Raw genomic sequence first — 26,152 nt, 5'->3', positions numbered from 1 at the left:
ACAACCCACTAAATGCTTAATTCAAAATCATAATAGAACAACATTTAGCTTTTGATCTATCTCTACTTGTTCTTAATGCCCCACTCTACAAATTATTAAAATCCATACAAATCTAGAAAAAGAAAAGGGGGAGAGGATATTCAGAAGGTGCTTAGTGGGGGACTAGGGTAAGATGAATGTTTAGAGTTTGAGTGGGGGATGGTGGGCATTTTAGTGGGCTTGGCACTAGAACATGATTTGTGGGCCCCTTGATGAATCATTGCCAGGCCAACTCCACATGTCACATCAGGTAAAAGGAAAGGCAGTGGGCCCATTTTTATATCATGCAGCGTCTGGTTTTTCTTTCTTAGTGGAGGCCCATTTTCTTAACTGAAAAAACCATTTGGTGTTTCTTTGTTGTTGTGGCAGTTTTTTCAGTTTTAGCTCTCTTTACCCTATTAATGTCTTCTGGCATTAGATTGCCTTTTCTATTTTTGGCTAAGGATTTCTGCAACGATTCAGGGGGCTAGCAGCAATGAATGGCTCCATTCTTTTTCCAATTTTTTTTTATAAAACTTTTATGTTATTTATTCATTTGGGTGGGGAGGAGTGGGTTTAAGTTATATGTAAATTGTAATGGCGACAGATATTTTTTCTCATGATTCACTAAAAAGTTGGCAAGTATATGGCTAACTGTGCTTAAATGATCACAACTTGATATTGTTTTCGGAACTTGGTGAACCGTGAGTTTTCTTTATTCATTTTCAATTAGTTTTGATTGATGTTCGATATTGTAGATATCAACTTGTTAAACTCAACAACTACACATGTCTCACGTCTTAATATATGTTGTTTACGTGTTTAACTCAAGTCATGCCAAACATCGAACTATTGAGACTGATGATCACATTAACTGATGATCATATGTTATAATAGTGAATCTCCCAAAACTAAGTTGTCACAAGTACATATTTATGTTAAGAAAAAAATATAAAACTTATATATATATATATATATATTTAACTTATTTTCAGCAATTATCTTATTTCATTTTCAACATTTAAGTAAATGTCTTTGTCATTTTACTTTTATTTATTTTTATATTACTCTATTTACTTAAGTTTACAATGTAAATAAGGAAGTACCCCCCATTTGATTCAAATAAAAATACTAGAAAATCAAATTCCCACTAAATCAAAATATGAAAAATCGGTTTTAGTGCAAAATATGATTTAGGCTAAAAATAATGGCTCATTAAGTCAATATATACTCTATACTAAAATCCCATAAAATCAAGTTTTCTTATTTGATGTGTAAGGAATAAAAGCCGCCAAAAATTATCTTAAGAAAATGATTATTTCGAAAACCCATTTTTCATACTTAGTCAATATTTTTACATAAAATAACTTTTCATATATAATATGAATGCATGAAAGAACCTAAGATCAATCTACGTAAAAAAAATCTTAGATGTTCAATCCACTATGGTGTTAAACCCTATTTGGTTTATGTTAAAACTTATTGAAAATTAGTCTATGGAGCTATGAACTAGCTTGGTTTATATGATTTAATGTTTACTTTTATTTCTAGAAAGACTATAGAAATTGTAAGTATTAAAAAAAAAAAAATCACTAAATTTTAAAGCTAATAACTTTAGCTTTGAAAAATTTCTACAAGTACATATTTATTTACCATGCAATTAACACGAGAAGGTTCCATTGGGTGAGGAAAATGGTGGCGTCAGTGCTCTCTAGCTGTGTGTATCGTGATGGCTTATGCTCATATAAGTCATATCTCATTTCTTGTTCTAGGTATCTATGTGCTAGCTATTCAATCAAATACATATTTGCACGCTTGGTGTGTTTGAATTGTATTCCAACTTTTATGAGGGAGCACGTGTGTTTGTGCCACTTTTGATGCAAACATCATTTTGATTTGATGCCTTGTCAATCAAGTGAACTAATTCACACTTTGTTGGATGCCACTTCATTCTTTGATCTTTAGCTTTCGGAAGGCTTCAAGCCTTCAACTACGAAAATAAACGATGCACTTATAAATTAGTATAAGTTAATTATAATTCTTTTCACGTTTATAGTTTGAAAGAAAAATTTGTTTTAAACATTGTAGTAAAACGTGATAAGCTTAAGAGAGGTTGTTCTTGCTACGTAGTAATGGTGAGTGGTAGTCAATTTTTGATTAGACCGTCACTTAACACTTTCAACCAACTACAACAATGTTAGATGGTTACTTACAAATTCAAACTCACTTGAATAGAGAAGTGCAACGTTTTGTTAATAAAGGTTGTAACTTTTTTTTTTCCTTTTTGGCGTCAAAGAAAGAGTGAAGAATTTATAAAACCCTTGCACTTTTCAATGCATCCCTAAGCTTTCTTTGCCCTTAAGGAATTAAAATGTCTTGGTTGCCGTTGCAATCCAAAGTTTGGTCCATGGAGATTTTGTTGTCACCGCCTAAAAGGTTTCCCCACGACTTTTGTCATCGAAGATACCACTACAAACATATATGTCCACGCATGATTATTTCCAGTTAAAAGAATCTTTGACCCATTAGGTGCACCGTCGACATATGTAATTAGTATGACTGAGATTAATCAAAATTGAACCTAGATTTTCAATTAAAAATTTAAGATAATTTTTCTCATGGGATAAAAGTTAAAAAGGTCATTAGGGTTTCCGTGTGAGTACTTCCTTTGTCGGTAGTTTATAAAAATAAAAAATAAAAAATCAGTGAGAGGTCCCAAACTCTTTCTACTTGGTTAAGTGCCTTATAATAAAAAAAAATTAGGTTAAGAATATTATAGACACCAACTCTTAACCTAATTTTTAAAATTCTAAAAATGCAGCAACATTTTATTTGCTTATATTTGAATTCATGTTGAAAATATATATTCTTTTCCATAAGCAAAAAGTAACTTTCATATTGTGTGCCACATTTCTGTAAATTAATTCATTTTAAACGTAAAAGACCAAAAAAATGACTTTTAAAAACGACAAATCCATTTGCAATATAAACCTTATCTTTGAAATAGAAGAGTCTAAATACTTTTTTCTTGAACTATTTATTGAATGTGCATTGGGAGAAGCTTCGTGTGAGACTTTGACCTTTTTTTTTTAATTGTAATTTTAGAATTTGGTTTTATTCTTGACCAGAATTTCAAGTCGATATTAGCTACCTAGAAAGTGCTAGCAACTTTTAATTACTAGCAACTTTTAATTATATTTCTTAGTCAATTAACACAAAAACATGTGGGACTCTAAAAATGAAACTAACTTGGACAAGTGGCCAAGTGGTGAAAGGGAAACTCGAGGAACTTCTTTCATCTTTTTAAGTATATGATATGAGTGGAAGTTTCTTTCATCGAGTCCCATGTCAAAATTGGGAAAATATGTGTGGAAATCCTTAAAACGATAAAAACAAAAACTTTAAATAGTTAAGAAAATTGAGGTGGATAGCCCTTTTGCCTCTCTAATCTTGGAGAAAGGCTTTCATGCAACAGGGCGGTTAATAACACAATGACATATGAGATAATTTTTTTATGTCATTAGTTGGAAATAGTAAAGCAGTGATATTCCTGTTACAAGTAAGTTTTTCTACTAATCTTGAGGCCATATTCCACTTAGTTCCCAAAAAATTTGAATGGTTATATTGTCAACCTCAATGTTTGACAACATGTACATGTTTACGATCTCTGGGTTTTGTTAATATGGCCATAGTGTGAGCTTCATGTATCCATACCAAGTTTTAATTGAGGGGTCTTTCAAATACTTTATTTGTGAGATATTTTTGTAGAATCCATTTCATATTGTATTTTAATGATCATAATCGCCTAAATTTTAAGCATTTCCTCAATTTTCATCTCTCCAAATAGAAGTCCCTCAAATAAGAAATCCCTCAGTATAAAAGGAGAGACAACACAAGCAACGATAAATTAACAAGTTAATTAACTAAAATGTCACAAATCAAATTGAAATATAAACTAAAGTACAAGGATTGAAAGTGCAACTAACCCTTTATTTCATTAATATGAGATATCATGGGAAAGTAAATCAAACATATGACCACATGTGAGTATCCTATGTTTCCTTAATACACATGCGATATTAGGGTGTTCATGTGATGTGAGTGTATGAGTGAATACTTTTAGATACTTGAGCTAGAAGCCGCTGGCACCAATTAATCCAAGATTTGATTTAAAAGAAAAAAAGAGGCAAATAATGTACCAAAATGAAGGTTCTTATTCTAGAATTAGGCTACCAAGAGAGAACTCATTCTAGCAAATATAGTAATAAGATTTGATCAACTAAAACACACGTTTATGTTCACATAATATGGCACGTAGTTAGAACAAGGAGTAATATTCCTTTGCATTATTGGTGTTCCTCGTGCAATCAGAATTAGAATATTAATTATTTATTTGAAAGGAGAAGTAATTACATTAACTTAACCAAAAAGTTATTCCTTTTTTTAATGGCCTAATTCAATGGTCTCATGGCTTTAATCTTCCTTTTGCTTGCCTAACTCTGTCTTTTTGACAATCAGTATATCTACCTGAATTTTGCTATACTTCTCTGTCACGTTCGGCTTCAAACTTCAAAGCATCTCTGCCACCGACTTTGACTAATGACAATACATATAGACATGGAAACAAATTCGAAGAAAGAACCAGAAAGACCTAGCTACCTTTAGCAATAATATTTAAATTATTAGGAGATCCTCCCTTTTGTGGTACAAGTGCTCATTTAAGTTATCAGTGGTGTTCTTGCCTGTTATGTCTAGGCTCGCATAGTTTTTTAACGTATTCATTATGGTTATATGTGGCTATATTGGAAGTTATGCTGTTAATGTTGGTGTACTTTTTTCTATCTGAATTAACCCTAAAAATTAAGTATATGTATCTGTTCTTATAATGGCCTTTTCGATTAATGAACTTTGAACTTGATTTATAAATGCAATGTATTGTTTTCTTTAAAAAGAAAAAGAAAAATGAACCAGTTGTCGAGAAAGACAAGGAAGGTTCAACCATTGATTGAGATCTGAATACTACCACGATTAATCACTGCCTTCTTGAAAGTTCTAATTGAATAAGAGGACATATTTAATGAATTATATAGATACCAATATGAAATATTTATAAAATTTTAGAAATCAACTGCGACAAAGTTATTTTTTGGTAGATGATTGTGACAAATTTTTTTTGGTTTGTATTTACAAATTAGTTCTAATTTGAACAAAAAATAGTTTCACATCATGAAAAAAAAAACCTTTTAAACTACATATATGATCTTAATGTATTAAATAAATTAAGAAGATGGCCGGTACTGAGGTGGTGCAAGTGTTGCCACCACATCAAACCTCTATTTTTAGAAGGGCCCTTGAATGTATTTTTTTCCATGTGTGTATTGGGTATATATATGCGAGCGTGCAACATTTACATACTTACATGTTTAGTGAAATTGATTTGATATGGGGTTTTCAAAATCTCAGGACCAATCTTGATTAGAATTCAACTCGAAAGTTGATCATTTGCTAGGTTGTAACTTATTTACGTATTTACCACACGAATTCAACTTTTTAATTTTTTTAATACTAGCCTCTTAGCACATGCAATTAAGAAAAGATAACATGGATTGTTTTGTTCCATAAAAGTATGACATATTATCTGATTTTGTTTTTAATATGAAAAAATATGAATTTACCATATTATCCTCATTTAAATAATAAATTTAATTCTTAATGTTTGCATTAATCAATGACATTTTTTGGTATTTTAAATATTTCATCATTCTCTGCCTTTTGCTTTATATATAGAGATAAATTATTATGTGAATCAATAAAAAGAAAAGAAAAAAGAAATTATAGTCTAGAAGTGGGACTTGGTTGGCTTCCTAATTACTGTACCTGGTCAAATGATCGCGTCAGTCCATATGCCGTAGGCCTTTGCAGGTCACCATGCAACCTCATATAATTAGGCCAATAAATTATTTATTAAAAAGAACGCAACAATTGTTAGGAAACTTCCATCCCCTTTCTTAATCCCTGCAGTCTGCTGCCAAAGCATATTTTCCTACATCGCATAATTATAATCCCAGACAGAGACGAAGAAAAGTTCTCATCATTTTCAAACTTTCAGGCACAAACAAAAAGCTCAGCTCAGCTTTCAAAACCGAAAGTGCATGTCTATATATATATAAATAATTTACACATGAATCTACTAACAAATTCAACAATGTCGACCCCTTGATATTAATTTATTAATCACACACTGAGTTATGCTTTTTTCTTTATGAAATTGAAAAGAAAAAAAAATCAGATAAAATTGATATGGTGCATTTGCAGACAACATAATGGAAAAGCCATTGAAAAAATATTTATAGTTGCTGGTTTTGATTCAAACAACGTACGTGGGTTAGAGATTAGATTGGAGCTGGTTGTTTTTGTTCCGAACTATGAGATTACAAGGGGCGCAGGCACAGGCAGTGTGAAAGTAGTTGGTATTTTTAGTAGGAGAATGATGCTTTCTGAAGTGTACCACATGCTTTATTAAATTAAAAGCAGGTCTTTCTTGTTTTGCAAGTTTGAATTTTACTTCTTCTTCCTTGCTAGCTTCACTTTCAATATTAAATATTGTTCTATTGTTTGGACTCTTGTCAGGAGGAGGCCTGTGTTTGAGGGTCTTCATATTCTTAATATAAGTTTTACGATATTTTTTTTAGGAAGATACTACTTGTCTCTTTTTCTGTAAGGAAAAATTCCTTTATACAAATCACAATTTGAAACATGTGTAAAAATTTCAGACGAGTCTATTGTTTCCTGATGAGCATTAATAGACCTCAAAGAGTGCTATATGAAAATACAAATATGATGTGAAACACTTTGAAAATGATATTCATGATATTTTAAAGTTATTTGAGAAAAAAAAAGTAAACCAAGAAAAAAAATGCATTGCTGTAATTTATGTCGTTGTTTAGTATATAAGAGGCATCGTCATTACTTTGAGTCACATCATAAACTGACTTGACATAACATTGCACTACTAACATGGTATAAGTGGAAGAGGAGAAAAAATCATGATTTTTTTGGATCACGGATAATAATTATGGTATGTTTGATATTCAACTTGAATCTAATTTTTTTTAATTTAAAAATAAAAATTGAGTCCAAAACAAAAATAATATGTTTGGTAGACTTATTTTTAAAAACTCAAACTCAAGAACCACTAAAAAAACACCTCAATTATTAAAAACAAAAAATATATGTTTTTTTAATTTTTTTTAACAACTCCACAAGTTCTCAAATTTTTAAGATTTGAAAACAGTTTTCAAGTTACATATCAAACAAGTTTTTGAATCACAAAAATAAGAACTCCTTGTTTTTAAGAAAAATAAAAGTTTTTGAGTTCCCTATTTGAATAGGATATCAAACGCCTCTTTAATTGGTATAAATTGTGTTTGTACATGATTTATGCATTTTTTTTTATAACCATGATTGCAAGAACCAACATTCTTGCTTAATTAGTGTAATTTGATTTGTAATTGATCACAAACAAACATCAAACATATAGGGAGAGATTTGGACTTGAAGTGGTCCTCGGCCATTTTGTGATCAGTGCTCCAAGATAGTGCTATAACATTGTCTTTTTCTTGCATCGTGAACAAGTTTACTACAATGGGGCCATATATATAATGGGCCCCTCTACCCAAAATCTGCATTGTATAATGTGGATTATATGCATCCAATTTATACGTACTTATATATACAGTTATTTTCTTGTTGATGTCTGAAACTTATTATCGTGCGGATGTTATTATAAACAAAAAGGGAAGTAGGAGATGATTGCATTCACTATATTACACGTATTTCATTTGACACTTTTTCATTTTTGGATTGCACTTGTCCGGAGGTAGAAGATGATTTTATTTGGAGTTATGCCTTTGGTAGGAAATTTTGTATTAAAATAATTACTTGAAAAACAATGGAATAACCTGAACATTGCAAGAGAGATTTGTCAAGAAGTTGTAGAAACTCAACGAAATGCGTAAAGTTAAAACCTTTGGTTGGTCAAAGGTAGAATTGTATATCTTCTACGCAGTGTTTAGATCCCACTTTAACTTGTTTCGACAAGAGAATCTTTTTTCAAGAAACTAGGCTTATAGTTTTAGTGGTTAAAACGTTTCCACACTCACCGTGAGAATTCAACTCTCACCGCCACACTTTTAAGGAAGCAGTCTCCTAGCCTTTTGATTCAACCTGGATTGATCAGCCTAAGAAGAAAGTTCACACACATATTCACAGAATTTTATGGGCTCCTTCTAAAGGGCACTTTTGTGTTAAGCCTAATTTTCAGGGTTTCATTAAACAAATTATAAACTGGAACAACACGTAATGTAATCAATTCACATGTTATAATATGAACAAATATCATTCACTCATGTTACAACATTAGAGCTAGCTATACAACGTTGCAGTGTAATCGTCACACTAAAATATTACTTGTATTTCGATACCACACAATAATTTTCCGTTATGAGACAGAGCATGCGGCATTGAAAATTAGAAATAGCAATGGATTTATGTCAATTTCAGGGTATCTCTAGTTAAAATTATTACTTTTCATTTTTCTGATTACAAAGGTTTGTTTGAAGGATGTTATTATTGGGTGCATTGCACTGGGGTCACAGTGGTCCCTCCCTGCCATTCTATTACAATATTGAGACCGAAAAGTACAGGCGTTTACAAGAGAGATACTTTCGTCAGGTAGTGCCGTGAAACAGAGTTATAAATTGACAAGCGACCCCATTTCAAATACTTGTGAAGCCAGTGCGCGTGTGCTGTGATTTTTCAACCTTTTTCCTCAGGTTTTGTTCTATTAAACCCCTCGCCCTTCCTCTGTTTCCTGCCCAAGAACTCACCACAAAGAACACAAACAAAAAACCAACTCCTCTGTTTTTTCTCTGCTCTCTTTTCCTCTTCCTCTGTTCCCTCTTTCAATCCTAACCCTTTTCCTCAAATTCATCGGTCTTTCAAGGTATATAAACAATCATTCAAATGGGCTTTCTCAAAATCATTCCATCAAATGAAAAAAATTTTAAAGTTCTGTGTTTGCTTTGATGTGGCCAGAGTTTGAAAGTTTGTTGCTTTCTTTGTATATATGCAGGGCTTGAACTGATACTTTAAGAGAAACAAAAATGACCAACCAAAATGTGGTTGTTTCTGATGCGAAAGGTGTGGCTGTTACAGTGGCTGTTACAGTGACTGTTGCGAACCGGTCCATGTTCTCTTCCTCTGTGCCGAAGCCAAGGACTGCTGAGGCAGGAGGAGGAGCAGGCTGCTTCACCATTCCCAGGAACATTAAGCTTTTGAAGGTTGAGACAGAAGGTGGAGCTGCCAGAGTCAATGCTTGGGTTGACTCTCTGAGAGCTTCTTCTCCACCTCGTGTGAAATCTGCCACTGAAACTGTGGATTATAGCTCTTGGAATGTAAGCATTGCCCTATATATGCAACTCTGTGTGTGTGTGTGTGTCTGTTTTTTTGTTGTTGACAATTTTGATTAATTTTATGTTCTGATGGTCTTGGAAATACATATATATAGCTTCATCATCCTTCAGCTATGAGCATGTTCGAGGAGATAACAAATTATTCCAAGGGCAAGCAGATTGTGCTCTTTCTTGACTATGACGGGACCCTCTCCCCCATTGTGGAAGACCCAGATCGAGCTTTCATGTCCAGAGAGGTTTATTTTTCACTCCTACCCTGATTCTGCTCAACTTTCTTCACACAAAAAATAAAATATATATGTATATGTATACAGTATATGTATGTATTTCTGATGTGATATGTATATGTATAGCTTCTGAACTACTGTGGTCATTTTGGTCAGATGAGAAACGCTGTGAAGGCTGCTGCTAGATACTTTCCTACAGCAATAGTCAGCGGGAGGTGCAGAGACAAGGTACAATTTTTCTTTATATAAAAGAAAAATAAAATAATTATTAATTTTTTTTTGAATGATTGAAAGGAAATATATTAACAATAATGGTTATTGTGTTTTTGGACAAATTTGCAGGTTCATAGCTTTGTGAAATTAGGAGAGCTTTACTATGCAGGCAGCCATGGGATGGACATCAAAGGACCATCCAAAAGTAGCAAATATAAGAATGTGAGCTTTATTATTCATCTCTGTTCTTTTTATTTTTATTGAATATTACTTTTTGTTATGATTTTGATTTTTTTTATTAAATTTATTGTTGAATTACTCAGGGTAATCAAGCAGTTCTCTTCCAACCAGCCAGTGAGTTCGTACCAATGATTGATGAGGTTTGTTTTGAAATCATTTTTAAGAAAAAAAAAAAACAAAAATGGATATAAAAAAGATGTGTTTGAGGGACTGAATTTGTGTAACTCTTCCAATAGGTGTGCAAAATTTTAGTAGAGAAAACCAGATCCATCTCAGGAGCAAGGGTGGAAAATAATAAGTTTTGCTTATCTGTACACTTTCGTTGTGTTGATGAGAAGGTAAACAAATAAATCCCACCTATTTTTTTACAATTATTTTCTTAATTTTAACATGTTTTAGTCATATAATTGATGAATGATATATTTTATTTATATTCTAATTTTGTTTGTTTGCCAGAGTTGGGCTGCTTTAGCAGAGCAAGTCAGACTAGTGCTCAATGAGTATCCAAAGCTCAGGTTGACTCAGGGGAGAAAGGTACCATCATACCTGTATTGAGATCAATCTTCTTGACCAAAAAGTTCAGTTAATTTTTGCATGGCCGTGGTTATTTTTTAAACACACAAGCAATTGCCTAACTTCATGTGTTGGATTTAAAAACAGGTATTAGAGATCAGGCCAACCATCAAATGGGACAAGGGCAAAGCTCTTGAATTCTTGCTAGAGTCATTAGGTGAGCCTGAGTCAATATTTTCTTCTAAAAGGACATTACTCTTGATTCTCTATCGAGACTCACATCAATCAATGTTCACAAAAGCACGTCTACGCCCGTATCAACGATTACGTCTAATAAAACTGTTTATTGTTCTTCTAGGATATGCAAATTCAAATGAAGTGCTACCAGTCTATATTGGAGATGATCGAACAGATGAGGATGCCTTCAAGGTATCAAATGCCTTTCCCTATATTTCTTTAATTTGCCTTTGTCAATATTTTCGTACATTTCGTCTAACGTATTGTCACATCTAAAATAATTAGGTGCTACGCGATAGAGGACAGGGGTTTGGAATTCTGGTTTCTAAAGTTCCAAAAGAAACAAATGCGTCCTATTCTTTACAAGAACCAGCAGAGGTAAGAATAATAATATTATTGAACCCCAACCTGGAATTTATGCTACTTGATATACATTTTTTTGTTTGGTTTTAACCTAATTAATGTATTTTATTATTGCATTACTTTCGCAGGTTAAGGACTTTTTGTGGCGTTTGGTGGAGTGGAAAAGATTGTCCCAACAACAAAGAAACTAGACTCGTAGAGAGGTGGCTTGAAATAGAGAAAAAATTGATTGAAACCCACCCTAAAATTTTGTCAAGGGTGGCTTGAACTATCTAGTCTAATTTCTTTTCCAGTGGTTATCAATTATTGAACTCGATCCCATAATTAATTTTGGAAATTGTATATAATGCTCTCTCTCTCTCTCTCTCTCTCACTGCCTTGCTCTATTTGTTTACTCAACCATATACATCGATCTGCATTGCCGTTTTTCTGTGTAGTAGCTTCATATTGCACTTGTCAAACTGAAAAACGTACGACTTTAACAACAACAAAAAACAATGTCAAAGCCTATATATATGCCTAGAGCCTATGCAAAATTATCCTGCCCCTTCGAAGTTAAAATAAATTGACCATGGGCCAAAAAAACTCATATCATTATTGTAATTTGTAATGCAATGCTTTCCATTCTTCATTTGGGATTAAGATTAAATATGTATAGGTCTAAATTTATAACTCGTCTCGTACTTATCGTTCATCTTTTCTCTTGTTGTATGTTAAAAGAAAATAAGGGCATTGGGATTCTCATCCTTTGATATAAGTTGTTTTTTTTCCCTTCACTAAGCGCGGATCTTTTTATTATATATTTTGTGATTTTGGTTCTTTGATTAGGTGCACTATTATGATTATATACATACGTAAGTACATATGATGTATCTACACCAATATATGATATATCTATGTTTGTACCTACATGAATAATGTACCTAACGAATGACTAATATAATCTGACATTAGAGTTTAATAGAGATGACAATTTAATTTTCTAAAGCAAATAAAAAACAAATATAAATTGACATGTACATACTTGGGAGTCATCTTTTCACACGCATGCACGCATCATTATTTTAGAAGGGACAATGCTTGTATTACTGAATTGACATGTAATTTACTCCTATAAAGTAATGAAAATAGTACGATGATCAAATCAAATTGAAGTTAATAAATCAATGAATTATTATGATTTGAAAGCGATTCATGCAGCTCCTTCCAAGAAATGCTAATAAAGACATATCACGTCGATGAGAAGGGGACGTTGCCCTTCACATGTAGGAAAAGGCAAACAGTTTCCTTGCACTATTTTACGACAAATTGAGCCATTTTCTTGCTTTTTATTTGAACTCTTTAATTAATTTATTTATTTCCAATCCCAGCATCCTATAGAACTTGGTTCCACTCGTATTATGGAATCAAGACATGTCTCTTTACAGGGGCACTAGTGATTTGGACCCTACTCCATATATAATAATGAACATTTGAACTTCTTTTATTAGTAATCGAGAGAGAGAATCTATATTTTTGATACAAGCTATACTAGAGAAAGGGGGAATCGAACTTAGAATCTCTGGTGAAAAAATAAATGTTCTTAACTACTTAAACTACAAGTTCCTTATGAGAAGAAGACTATATATATGATTATGTAAATGAAGATGGGGACCATGAAGTTACATATTCCAAATTTTTACTTTTTTTTAATTACTTTTTAACTTGAAGAACTGAACTTGGGGACCAAGTTTGGTGGCACATTGCATATAAAAGCTGTCTTGCATGCGCTAGGGAATCCAAGACCTGAACTTAATTGGGGACCAAGTTTGGTGCACATTGCCTTAATATATATTAATAATAAGTTAATTATATTTGGTGTTGGATTAACGTGGTGTTGGAAGCTGTGTTCTGAGATCCTCTTCGATATCTATAGGCCTCTTATGTCTAATTTAATACTGTGATTTTACACTTGATGACCTAACAAAAGCATAGAAAAATATGCATGCAGTAGTCAAAAGGCACAATTGAGAATTCTTGAATTGAGTGTTCCAAATGACCAATGTTTATTGGGTGGCTTCTGTCCACACAAACTCAATGTTATTAAAACCCTCAATAATAGGAAGCATCTATTCACAGTTGTCAAAATGCCCAAATAGTTAGGCAGAATGGTGCTATCCAAACATTAGAATATCAACACTTTCTTGAATTGAGGTTTAAGACTTTGTGATTTTATTTTTAGAGTAAAGAACCTAATGAATTCTATATTTGTATTCTTTTAATATATGAATAATTACTGCGACTATTGCCCTAAATGTATGCAAGTTGATGACGTTTACATGTTTTGCTCCAAACCCACATGCACTATTTTAAATTCTTGGGTGTCATTAGTGAGGTAGTTCGTCTAGTATGTGAGCAGAGATTCGAAATTCCGAGGCACCCCATGAATATTTTGTATAAAACCCCCATATTGCTTGTACTAAAAAAAATATCTTGTGCTGCGAGGACGTATTGTTCATTCACATTATTAATCTTTTCCTACATAATTAGCAGGCATATATTCATCATCTCCATACACAACCCAACCATTAAGTATCTTCTTAATCTGGCAACAAGGCATCTCAAGCCAAAACATTAAAGTCCCAATGGGATTTCCATTTGTGCTAATCATTTTGTCCTCACTCATTATCAGTCTATGCATGATTGTATCATCAAGGAATATGAGACCTAAAATGGCACCATCAAAAGATGTTGTGACCCTCTAGTTATGATTGGGATCATATATTCTTTAAGAAAACCCTAAATTAGGAAAATGATTCTGTTGCCTAAACTTTGATTTGTTTGCAAATCCTGTATAGTAAGTGCATATGTACCATTAATTTATATATCATATTCACTTACCACCTCTTTAATTGTTGTTCACAATCATTAAGTGATGATTTCCAAAATGAATTGGTGCTTCAATCATTATTGCCTAAACTTAAGCTAATTCATCAGGGTACAAACTTTTCCATATGAACTTGTCGTTTATTTATTTGAGGAGAGATTCGGACTTGGGATCTCTTCCAACAAAGTAAAAAATATTACTACAAACGATAAGAGTTTACTTAATAATACATGTGAATTTGTTTGAGTAAAAAATAACAGCCACACACGCATAAGACAGATTGGGTAAACATTTTATGTATATTTCAATCACAGCAAAATATAAGCAGACTTTTCCCGTCGGCACACAGTGATGAAGCAATACCAATAATTGAGGGGATGATTTGAAAAAGAAGAACCAATTTAAACTGATGATTGATGTGTTTTTTAAGTAACACACACATGCACCTCAGTACATAGACCTAAAGCCATAGCCAACTATTAAATCTTTTAGCCCCATCTTGTTGCTTCCTTTCATAGATACTATTTCTTCACCCTTGTCTCAGACAAGAGATCATGGAAAGAGGACCGCACGAGACCTAAATTTATTAAGTTTTAATTAATTTCTGGCACCAGTATTAGGGTACAAAGGAACAATATTACTTACCATGAACCCATCTTTTTATAAACCTAAAGCAAATAAAGAAGCTATGCTTTTTAAACCGATCGCACAAATGATGGATATTGAATTTGATCCAAAACAAAAACAAATATATAAAAAGATCCCAATTACATAAACAAATATATATAAGATCCAAGGTAGCTAAACAGCTAGGGTTAAGATATTAGAGGGGGTGGAAAATGAGTGAACAGAAGAGCATATGGCTTTCGAAAGAGAGATATAGACCTAACCTATTGGGCACCAAGATTTGGGAGAGCCCACATCAAAAGATTAATGGAAGAATCTTAGAAAGAAGTATTTTATTGGATACAATTTGTCATTGGAATATTAATATGTGTTATTTTCATAGGGTTAGGTGATGAGAGGGAAACCCACTAAGCTTATATATGAATGAGAGATAGCTTTTAGCCATGGCTATTGCTAGGTGGCCTAGAGGGATCCCAATATGGTTGAAGGAGGAGTTGGAATCCACTGAAAGTGCTTGGTATGAAGAAGACATGGGTTTTAATTTGTATTGGGACACCCAGCATGCTTCCAAGCCATGGAAAACCTCTGCCCTATTTTCAGACGTGTAAAGAAAGTTTCCCACTTAGATTCATCTTCCTTCAACCCCATTATTGGCTCCTGAAACAGAAATAAACAAAGTCTTGCTCTTCTATTATTTCTAGCTTGATGAGGCCCCCAATTATTGGTGGGAGTTTTTTCCATAAAAAAACCTCATCAAGGACAATTCGACCAACTAAAACTCCCTGTATCACACTTTCTGCAGCTTTAAATTTTCATTTCACTCGAAGAAAAAGAAAGAAAGAAAAGTCTTTCGAGTCAGTTAATTTAATTTAATCAATGCAGACATGAGCTTAGTCAAGTTGGATAGAGCGAATGTGCTCCTCACTATGCACTGAGTTTAATTTAAAGTAGGATATCGCATCTATAAAAAAAATAATTTAATTCAATATTTTAAAGTGAACCCTCTGGGGTGCCAACAAACAAACACCTGGGGGAATTAAAAAAGAAATGTTAAATATTAGAGTTATAAAAAGACCAAACCCTCAATAAAAGTGTATTTAGAGAGAAGTGTGTACGTGTTATATATGTAGTGAGAGGAGAGGTCTCCTCCATGTGGTTAGACAAGTCTCTTTAAAAGAAAAAGGGGAAAGAGAAAAAAAAAAGGGATCTCTGTGAATTGAATATTTGGGAACAAATAACGGATGTCTTTAAAGTTTTTTTTAACATGGTTTCTGGCATCGAGTATTTGACTATAGAAATAGATGTGCATATAATTTATAAACGTGTCATGATGTAAGAAATCTGGTCCCTCCATAGAGGGTGGTGCAACACTGTCGACACATATATGAGGTAATAAAAATTGATCATTTATGTACGGAGTTGGTCGGTAAAAGAAGTATATATTTGCATGCATGTGTTCGAGATTTGTGTAAATATAGATCTTTGATTGATTACCCATGTGAGTAGCTAAATGATCTTCACAAAGGGTGCAGGTGCATAAGGTGCTCACATTGCAGGTAGCTTGGACCTAATCCCTTGTGTATAGGAACTCATTATAAATTAGAATAAAAAAAAACTAAATATTCTAATCGACTTTTGAATTCTAATCATAATGGGATTAGGAGCTGGGTTGGCAGGAAGAAGAAAGGCTGAGGGTGTTTATTTTTCAGTCTTAGGTTGCAAGGGAATGGATGGAAAATTTGTGTTAAGACAAATCACTGCGTGTATAAAGATGCAACACAAGACAATGAAACTAAGAAGTTAGGTATGGAATCTGTGGCTCAAGTGGTTATGAGGAGTTACTCGTTTACCCAAGCTTCTGTGATTGGGTTATGAGGAGTTACTCGTGCACCCAAGCTTCTGTGATTGGGTTATGAGGAGTTACTCGTGCACCCAAGCTTCTGTGATTGAGATTATGTTGATTAGATAAATTATATGATGATGACATGTGGAGAATGATTCAAAGGAAACGTGCTTCGTGGCTGATGTCTTCTCTTGATGTGGCTGTTTATAATGGCATTTTGTTAGGGCCCTTAGCCCAAAGTGGCAGACAAGAGGAGCTGGATTTTGTACTGAGTTACTGGCAAGATGGGCCAGACCTGGCCTGCTGTTTCATTTTTATTTCCGCAGGCGTGTTGTAGTTGAGTCATTCTATAAAAGTCTTTAAAGTCCTTATATGAGATCTTATCTCTTATCCATTGAATCAAACTAATCAATTTAATCTAACAGTTAAACAACTTGATCTAATGGTTAAGATATAAGGTATCATGTAAGGCCTTAGATGAGACCCTTATTATAGAATTCTACCGATGTAGTTTCCTATCTTAACCCTAATTACTACTCATGTAACTCTATGCAATTTCATGCTCCCGAAATAAAACTCATAGGAGGCTCATGATTTGTTTGATTGAATTTTCAGTGATCTTTTAGTTTATGTTTTGAATGGGTCAAAATTTGTAATTATAGATGAATGGTGAATAAGTGATGTATAAGTCTTTCGCACAATGGGGATTGAAGTTGAGAGTGACTTCACGCCTCCCACTAATTTTTTTTTTTTGTTTGTTGCTCTCGTTTTTTTTCCTTTCCCAATTTCAATATTACGAGTATGGAGGCGAGATTGTGGGAGAAAAACTTAACAGGAAGGAGAGGAGAATGGAATACTAACCCCGATTCGCCTCATTGTCATCCTAATATCGGATATATGGTCTTGTACAACTACATTGTACCCTTGTAAATCTATATGTTCAATCCAAATTTCAATTTTTTTTAATAAATCTATTAACCTAAGTATTATGCCATCGAGTGTGCATGGTTCATTTTCAATTGATTTCTGTGTGAAAAGAAAAAAAAAACGTACAAGGAGGTAAGGATTGACCCAACTCATTTCATCATAAACTCTATAGAATCGTTGTCAAAATCCAAAAAAATAAAACATACATGTTCCACTGCCGGGATAATTAACAATCCGATTTACGTATGCTTATGAGTGGAGCAAAAACCTCTATATAGAATAGCTGCTATATCTAAAAGAGTTCACAAGAAAAAACTAGAGTGAACCCGGTCGAGTAACGAGCCAATTCAAGTTTTGCTACATCAGCGGATGTTAGTGCTTATGAAAGGAGCAAGATTGTATATATAAATTACTGTTAGTAATTATAGACAACGACCAGCTACAACTTACAGAAGATTAATTCTTCAAATTATCAACTGATGTTGGAACAACTGGTTAATTATGAGAAAAACTAACAAGTTTCTTTGGCTTGTCTTTCTGTGAATCAATATCGATCATCTTCTGGGAATGGAAACACATACAGGACATGATCGACGCTCCATCCATGCATTCATGACCTGCAGGCTTCAAATCAACAGATCCTAGAGCGAAAGAGGAAGAAAAGAAAAAAAGAATAGCACCAGCTACTACCGCTAAATGGCTGTCAAACTCATACCTAATTATACATACAACAAGAACAATAAGAAGAACAACATTTTTAATTGCTATTTACGTTCGGTTTGACATTCCTGTTTCAGAACCTTGGTCCCTTTTGCCAATGTATCCACCGTTATGTCACACGTCACATGAAATTTCCTGCTTCTACTATTTAACGTCCCAATTCTCATCCGTGCCGGAATGTCCATATTCAGGGACAAGCTCACACGATTCCCTTTTTTATATGTGCTGCTGTGACTACTTTTCAAGCTTTTCTCAATCTCCTTAGGCAATTTCATGTTGGAGCCATGGAGGACAAGGGCAACCTCTTTGGATTTGCCGCTGCCTTGGTAGAGAGAAGGGTATTTTCCATTCGCTATCTTTTTTTGCTTGAAATAAAGGCTAGCTCCACCACCGTCCTTGTACACAATCGCCACTCTTGAGTTAGGGTTTCGGGCTTCCAACGTCAGGTCGTAGTCGGGCAGCCCCGATTTGCCCTTGACAACCACGCGTTTGACGCTGAATTTGGGGTCTCCGGACTTGGCCAACATGGTCAAAATAACTGCCACCGGGGTGATGATTAATAGGACAATGAAAGCAATGATGCCGAGGCAACAATAGGAGCAACTCTTTTTGTTGACACCCGAGTCCCGGTGTCGTTCAACAATGGTGGCGTGTTCAGGCGGGGGCATGCGGTAGATTTGGTCCTTGGGGACCTGGACAATGTAGGTGCCGGAGCGGAAGGTGGCGGTGGAGCCGTTTGAATTGGAGAGGATCCGTTGTTGGGAGTTTGGTGGGGGTAGAGGAGGTGGGATGAATTCGGGGTGTTTGGGAGATGTTGTAGGGACAGGGTCATCGTCACCAGCAGATAGGGCCCGCTCCGCCATGGGAAGGTGGGGAGCGGTGGTGAAGACAAGGAGGGTGGTGTATGAGCAATTGGAAAATGGAGCGTCGATTGCATGGGACAAATGGGAGGCAGTGAGGTAGAGAGAAGAAAAAGAAGGGTGTTGCATGCAAAAGTCTTTGACTCAAGAGGATATTCCAAATTAGACTATTATTAGCGGTTGTTTACTAGGTCAATTACATATACTAATGGCCGCTGGAGAATTCAATGATGATGATTTTTTGATTCACCCTAAATAAAAAGAGGCAGTGGATTTTACTCTATTGCGATTACTACATAGGAAAATTATAGTCCCACTATGACCTTACCCAAGTGAGCTTAGTCCCACCCAATTCACAAACCGGTCCAACCTATCTCTTTATATCTCTCATGCAGTATGTGACGTGGTGATAGAAAGAATTACGTAATGAGTGAGATAGAAAGATATGCCTTGCAAGTGATAAACCCTAAGCCCATACCCCATGTCATTGGGTGTCGGAGGACAAGTCCTGGGTATCTATAATAAAACGGAACAATGGGCCAAATAACTAGATAACCAATAAGCCTGGGCCTGAAGACCGGAAGACCCTTGCAAGACTCTTTCGAAAGAAGTGGATGAGTGCTTTCTACACCCAAACCTCGTCTCTGGTCACCCATCTTCGAATTTCAAAGTTTTGAAACTTGCTCTGGACACTCAACTGTGTTTTATAATATCCCAAAGGTAACTCTAATTGATCAGCGGCTTGAATAGAATACACAACACAACCACCCTTCAGTTTAATACTTTGGGCAAAAAATAATATAGAAATTTGTCAATGTTCCCAGTCAAGTCAATTTAAAATTTGCAACTTGAAATTTGTATATTGCATATAGGACTTCCCTATAAAAATATTGACAATTTTGTTTGAAGAATATCAAAATTGTGTTTGACAATTTTCCTAAATAATTTGGGTTTACAAATATCCATAAAAGGCTAAAACGGTATAATTCAGTGCAAAAAGACTTTGATTTTTTCAAGATCAGTGGTCTCAGGTTTGAACCCCCATGACATATTGATAGTGTATGTGAAACTCTCTTCCCTCTGTAGTTTAAACTTTAAACTATCGTTTGTATTAGAAAGAAGAAAAAAAATACACAAGAAAGAGGAGAATTTTTCAATGACTTGTAGTTGCAGAGTCTTTCAACTCATCTAATTGAATTCAACACCAACTCATGCTGCCACCCGAAGTGACTGTGGTGGGGGGCACAGGGTTGCAGAGGTTTTTGACTGTGGTTTATGGTTGCAGTTTTGTTTTCAACTTCTGGTGGTGTTTGCTCAACCACGTCAGTCGAGAAAGCTCCATATGCCGACATTTGCTGAAAATTGAACTTAAAGTCAATTTTGCCGGTGCATAGAGGGAATGCCAAGCTTTCTTCCCCTAACTTCTTCTTAATTCTCCAATGTGTATGATAATCGAAACTAGTAGTTATCGAGCTCATCTTGTTAAGAATTATTCATGCAAAAAAATCAACTAAATTGGAAGTTGTTTCGTCATTTTATTAATGTTTCAACAAAACACTGATTTGGTTGATGTTTTACAAAGATGATTGTTGAAGAGTAAGTTAGATCAATGATTCTGATCATTAAAGCACACTGCACGATAACAATAGAAACGAATAAAATTTTTATTTTTATTTTTATATTAAATAAAAAAAAAGACATTAAAAAACCCTGGTCTCTATATTCTCTCTCTCTCTCTCACTTCTTTTGCTTTGTGTGTTGCGGGGAGAGGGGAGGGAGGACGCCACTCCTCCTCCTCCTCCTTTCTCCCTCTCTCTCTTTCCTTACTTCCCTACTTATTTTTCCTCTTTCACATCTACTAGATTTGCAGTTTACTTGTTGGGAGGTAATTTGTGTCCAGATCTGTGGATATGTGGTTTTATTGTAGGGTAACATGGCTGCAATCTCAGTGGTGTTCTCTGTCTCAAGATAACAACGATGGTTGTGGTGGTGGTGGCAACAACTGTAGTAGTGACTTTGTTGGTTTTTGGTTGTTTGTTTGCAGTTTTCTTTTTATAATAATTGCATCAACTCCTTGTAAGTTAGGTGTTTGATTGTTTTTTAGTCTCTACTTGTATTTTGTACTTGTGAGAGTTGTATTGGTAGATTTGGGGGCTGCGATTCATGTTTGGTTTGTTAAGGCATGCGGTTTTTATGCCGAAATTTCTTTGGCTTTTTGTGGCCTATATTTGGATTAACCCTATATGGTTACTATGCTTCCATATTTATATTACCCTTTTGCGGGCATTTGTATATGAATACAATTATTTCTTTTCTCTATAAAAAAAAAGTACAAAAAAGAAAAATAGTTAGCATTCATTCTTTATTATTTACCTTTTCTCTTGACCATCATCTAATCTTGAATTCTTAACACGAATTAACTTGAATCCTTCACATTTTATCTAACTTAAGAATACATGTGAGTCGAAAACGAAAAAAATCTAGCTCAAACAATTGGTAACCCTAATGACATGTTTACAAACACAACAACATCAAATTGGTATTATAATTATTATAATTCATGATTTCTCATATGTTTATTGATATAATACTCGTTTTAAAATTCTCATGCATTAAGTGACATATACGGAATCAAAAAGAGAATTGACTTGCCTTGTATGTAATTGTTTCACAATGAAATTCATAATTTGAACTAGTTTAGATTGATTGGGGGGAATAGTCCATTGAGAGCATTTTTGCTCATCACTTTAACCCAAAGTGTATCATCACTAGTAGCGGATCCAGGATTCTCGGGTCATAGGGTCACAATGTAAGAGTGTTGAAATTTTATTAGGCTAAACTATTGAGGCATTTTTTTAGGACAAATGAGTCATTTCCTATCCAATTATTTAAATAATAAAAAATTTAAAATTTAAAATATAAATAAATAAAACACACACTAATATACTCTACCCTTAACCCAAACCTACCCTGGAAATCCTCTCTAATACCAGAAAGAAGAAGGGTTTTTGAAGATCTCATGTGCAGCAATGTCTATTTTGATATATCTCACACACATCTTGCACTAATTTCTCTCTATCCTTTTAAGCAAAGATCAATTATTTGACTTTTTAGCTCTCAACTCAAGTGCATCAGGCTGGCATTTCGTCGAGCACCTTGCGTGCATCTTAGGGTCATCTTGCAACTAGTCATGGGGTATACTCAAACCTCCACAGGCTATCCACAATCACATTTCTGGCCATTTCATGGGGTTGTGCTACCCTTATTGTCCCTTAATTCGTTCATCATTGATCATCACCACATTTCTCAACACGTGTTCATGAGTATAACCATAATTCCATAAATACAAAGTAAAAAGGCAACTATGGTTGGACCCATGAACACATGTCAAGTGTTAAGAATAATAATAAAAGTACACATTGAGTTTAAGTGAAAAGCAAAAATGTTTACTAATCAATTCTCTTACCCCTTCCCAACTTCTAATTCGCGGAATTCATAAGTCTCGTATTCCAAATAAGGAAACATCCCATAGAACCTTGAATCTTGTGTGTGGATTACTCCACGCCCAACTTTGGACATAGTTAGATGAACAGTGCCTAGAAGGTTAGGTGATCACTCACCAGGATTGCGTGGTTGGTGGAACTTGCCTTTTATGTTATATTTTTAATCAATATTTTATTCTCTCTCCTTTAGGTTTAATTTTCCAAATTCCTATTAAAAAAATTGCAATGTTTTTATTTTATTTTTATATAAGCGATATTAGGAGAGAGATGTTTTTACAACTACCAAAGTGAATTTGGAGGAGGGGATTTTTTACAACTACCAAAGTGTCATTGGAATTCGAACATGAAACCATTAATTTACAAATCGAGGCCTTATTCCATTGAGTTAGAGCCGATGACAAAAAATGGCAATCTTTGTCTTTGAATGTGTGGATAATGAGTGAAAATAAAACCACATTGACACACAAACAATTTTCCAGTTTTAGGCAAAAGATCAGAATGGACCGTGTTATCTGACTCAGATGGATTTAACAAATACTTTAGTTGGGACCTAACACATTAACGAATTATAGAAAAACAAATAAATCAGTGGGCTTTAGGTTAGCAAATAAACATATTCTTCAACAAAATTTGTAACCTTATTTGGACCCAGTCTATCTTCTCTTCAACATTGACTATTCACAATTCTTCAAGCTGCGGGCCGTCGTCGTTTTGATTCAACGCTTCCGCACACCATGTCGTTTCTACCTGTAAGAGCAAAGTCGTCGATCTACGCGTAATCGACCGTAAGTCTGTAACTTATTGACCGTTGTATCTTACGTTGAGATTATCATTTATGATCAACGGCGCATAACTGGCCGCGTCAGCCACGCATTTCAAAACAGAAAGATTCAAAACAAAATATCTCTCTCTGGTAATTGAAATATAAAAACAAATCGAATACCGGAGCCGGCGTTAACCACAGGCCCCCCCCTACACCACCTAGACGGTCAAATATGGGGCCCACCCCTGCCCGATTCTTCTAAAAAGGCACTACCTTTCTATTCTTCTCTCTCGTCTATCCTCATTTTCACCCAAAACAAGCAAAGAGAGAGCACTGCACACTCTCTCTGCAGGGTCTCCGAGATTACTCCCTCAAATGGACGGCTTCGATCGACTCCCGGACTCACTGATCCTCCAGATCTTCGACTCGGTCTCCGACGTCAAGACGCTCATCCGCTGCCGCGCCGTGTCGAAGCGGTTCAACTCGCTCGTTCCCCAAACTGACTCGCTCCTCTTAACCGTCGACCGAGTCATATCTCCTCCGATTCGGACTCGGATTCGGCGAACGACGACGTTTCACACCTCCTGGTTACCTTCCTGAAGTCCATCCTGAAATCGATCCACGACCTCGTCTCGCCAAGGCCCGACCCGACCCGGGCCCGCTCCCAGAACTCGCCCGCCCAGATCCTCCGGTCCTTCCACAACGTCCGAAACCTCTCGATCGAGCTTCCCTCCGGGGATCTCAGGCTCGAGAAGGGCACGGTGCTGAAATGGCGAGCGGATTTCGGGAAAACGTTGAGGAGCTGTGTGATCCTCGGGTTCCGATCGGTCGTCGCCGGCGGGGAAACGCCGGTGCCCGGAGATGACGCGGACTTCGCCGGAGGGCTGAAGGTGCGGGTGGTGTGGACGATCAGCGCGCTGATCGCGGCATCGGCGAGGCACTACTTGCTGAAGGAGGTGGTGAGGGAGCAGAGAGGGCTGGAAACGCTGGTTCTGAGAGACAGAGAGGGAGAAGGCGTGGTGGTGATGGAGAAGGAAGGGTTGAGAGAGTGTGGGAGGGAGGACACGTGTGATGCGGAGGAGGAGGAGGAGGAGGAGGAGGGATGGGATAGGGGAAGGAGCAGGGTGCCTAGCGTGAGGATGCGGATGAGGCACGTGCCGAGAATGGAACTGAAGGGTGGGGTTTGGGTGGAGGGCGCGACACTTGTAGTGGTGAGGCCGAGTTTGAGTGGTGACGTGGAGGATGGTGATTTGGCGATGGGGGCATTTGGCGGGGATGTGCTTTACGGGGAAGTTGTAGAGGCTTTGCTCAAGGCCAAGAGTTACTTACTGGAAATGAACTCATTCTAATTATTCATGGCAAATGTTAAAATGTTTTTCTTTTTTCTTTCTGGTTTTGTTTTCGATGCTCTGTACATTCATCTTGATCTTGTTTTTTGGGCCCCAAATATTTGTAGAAGTAGTGTACTACTACCAGTTGGTACCTTGGTGCTGCTACTGAGCAATTGTATGAACAATCGAATAAAGCTTTTGTCCGTTGCTAATATTTTGGGGGAACAAAATCATGTCCTCTTTTGAAAAGAAAAATAAGTAAACAAATTCGTACAAGTTTAGGTCACCATGTGGGAGATTTAAAAACTTTTAAGAAGGAATCGAATTTGGGTACAAGCAACGGCAACACCGCCTTGGCTAATTGGTCTAATTTACGTCTTCATGCATATTTTGGTGTTAATTTGATCCCTATTTGTCACCTTAGCAATGTATCAAAATACGATGACCACCTTCACTTGCCTGTTTTGGTGTTAATTTGATCCCTATTTGTCACCTTTGCAATGTGTCAAAATACGATGACCACCTTCACTTAAAATTCATCAAGAATTGAAATTATTAATTAAATAAGAATAATATAGTAAATTTACACTTTTATATATTTAAAAAATTAAAATTAAAATAAAAATCAGATAATTAATCATATTTTTATAGAATACAACTATCCATTATTATTTTTAATTCTAAAATAAATTTAAATTAAAAAAACCTCTCAAAGCGCGTGTGGAAGAGGCTAGTATACATAATTTACGAAATTTAATTCATTTATTTCGAAATTCAATAGCATTTATTTCTAATTTATTAAAACTTTGAAATTAAGCTCAAAAAAGGGAGAACGCATGTCTGCTCATTTTATTCATGTGGGATAATGGCCCAATTCATTTGGACCTACTCAAGTCAGGGCCAGTCTAATTCTTAAGGCCCAACTCAATGTGGAATGGTTAACTCATGATTATTATATATCTGGTAAGTATGGATTCGAACACATGACGTAGGGTACATAAGTAACTGCTCTTAATTATTTGAGTTATAATCTCCTTACCTAATCAATTTTATATAACAACGGATTCACCTGCTTTAGTTAGAAATAGCAAGTGATTTGCACCCTTGGCACATGAGAAACTCAAATGACGCCTTCCCATATGTTACCCACTATCTACCTGATCCATACAGATTTTTCATGGATCTTGCCTAATTGTAATCCATTTAGGACGATTTATCCTGTAAAGTTTTTGAAAATATTTCCCAGCACCCTAATTTTGACGCTAGTGTATGAATTAATCCAAGTCTTCACCAAATCATCTTCACTTTCAAAGTGAATTAATTAAAATATAAAAACAGCCTCCCATTATTCTTCTGCACACCTCTAAATTCTGAAGCCTATGAAAGGAAACTCCAATGGCTGAGTGGAAGACAAAGTCATAGCTAAGA

General features: G+C 35.3%; 3 protein-coding genes across 3 annotated transcripts; 2 read left to right on the top strand and 1 right to left on the bottom strand.

Annotated features, from left to right (window-relative positions):
• The first annotated feature begins 8,805 nt into the window (after nt 1-8,805).
• On the top strand, nt 8,806-11,626 carry LOC103319849 (putative trehalose-phosphate phosphatase D). The gene is made up of 12 exons (XM_008221443.3): nt 8,806-9,022; nt 9,152-9,473; nt 9,587-9,727; nt 9,875-9,946; nt 10,061-10,153; nt 10,255-10,311; nt 10,408-10,509; nt 10,628-10,705; nt 10,832-10,901; nt 11,043-11,113; nt 11,207-11,299; nt 11,413-11,626. Exons 2-12 carry the CDS (start codon nt 9,183-9,185, stop codon nt 11,473-11,475), a joined length of 1,131 nt encoding a protein of 376 aa, XP_008219665.1. The 5' UTR covers nt 8,806-9,022; nt 9,152-9,182; the 3' UTR covers nt 11,476-11,626.
• Nucleotides 11,627-18,234: 6,608 nt separating this feature from the next.
• LOC103319851 (NDR1/HIN1-like protein 13) lies at nt 18,235-19,256 on the bottom strand. The gene has a single exon (XM_008221444.3). The coding sequence runs from the start codon at nt 19,254-19,256 to the stop codon at nt 18,312-18,314; it is 945 nt and encodes a 314-aa protein (XP_008219666.2). The 3' UTR covers nt 18,235-18,311.
• Nucleotides 19,257-23,633: 4,377 nt separating this feature from the next.
• LOC103319852 (F-box protein AUF2) lies at nt 23,634-24,938 on the top strand. The gene is given in 2 exon segments (XM_008221445.3): nt 23,634-23,933; nt 23,936-24,938. Coding segments are annotated over 2 exon segments (972 nt in total). The 5' UTR covers nt 23,634-23,768; the 3' UTR covers nt 24,743-24,938.
• The last annotated feature ends 1,214 nt before the right edge of the window (nt 24,939-26,152 follow it).

Source organism: Prunus mume, linkage group LG2, assembly GCF_029339155.1.
Source record: "Prunus mume cultivar Tortuosa linkage group LG2, ASM2933915v1, whole genome shotgun sequence".
Taxonomy (NCBI): domain Eukaryota; kingdom Viridiplantae; phylum Streptophyta; class Magnoliopsida; order Rosales; family Rosaceae; genus Prunus; species Prunus mume.
This window is presented reverse-complemented; position numbering and strand designations above follow the sequence as displayed.

Bases quoted from the DNA above. Each gene is read 5' to 3' on its own strand.
- LOC103319851 (XM_008221444.3), bottom strand. From the start codon at position 19,256: ATGCAACACCCTTCTTTTTCTTCTCTCTACCTCACTGCCTCCCATTTG.
- LOC103319849 (XM_008221443.3), top strand. From the start codon at position 9,183: ATGACCAACCAAAATGTGGTTGTTTCTGATGCGAAAGGTGTGGCTGTT. The intron at 9,474-9,586 runs GTAAGCATTGCC...ACATATATATAG, and splicing joins TGGATTATAGCTCTTGGAAT to CTTCATCATCCTTCAGCTAT. The intron at 10,154-10,254 runs GTGAGCTTTATT...TGAATTACTCAG, and splicing joins AAAGTAGCAAATATAAGAAT to GGTAATCAAGCAGTTCTCTT.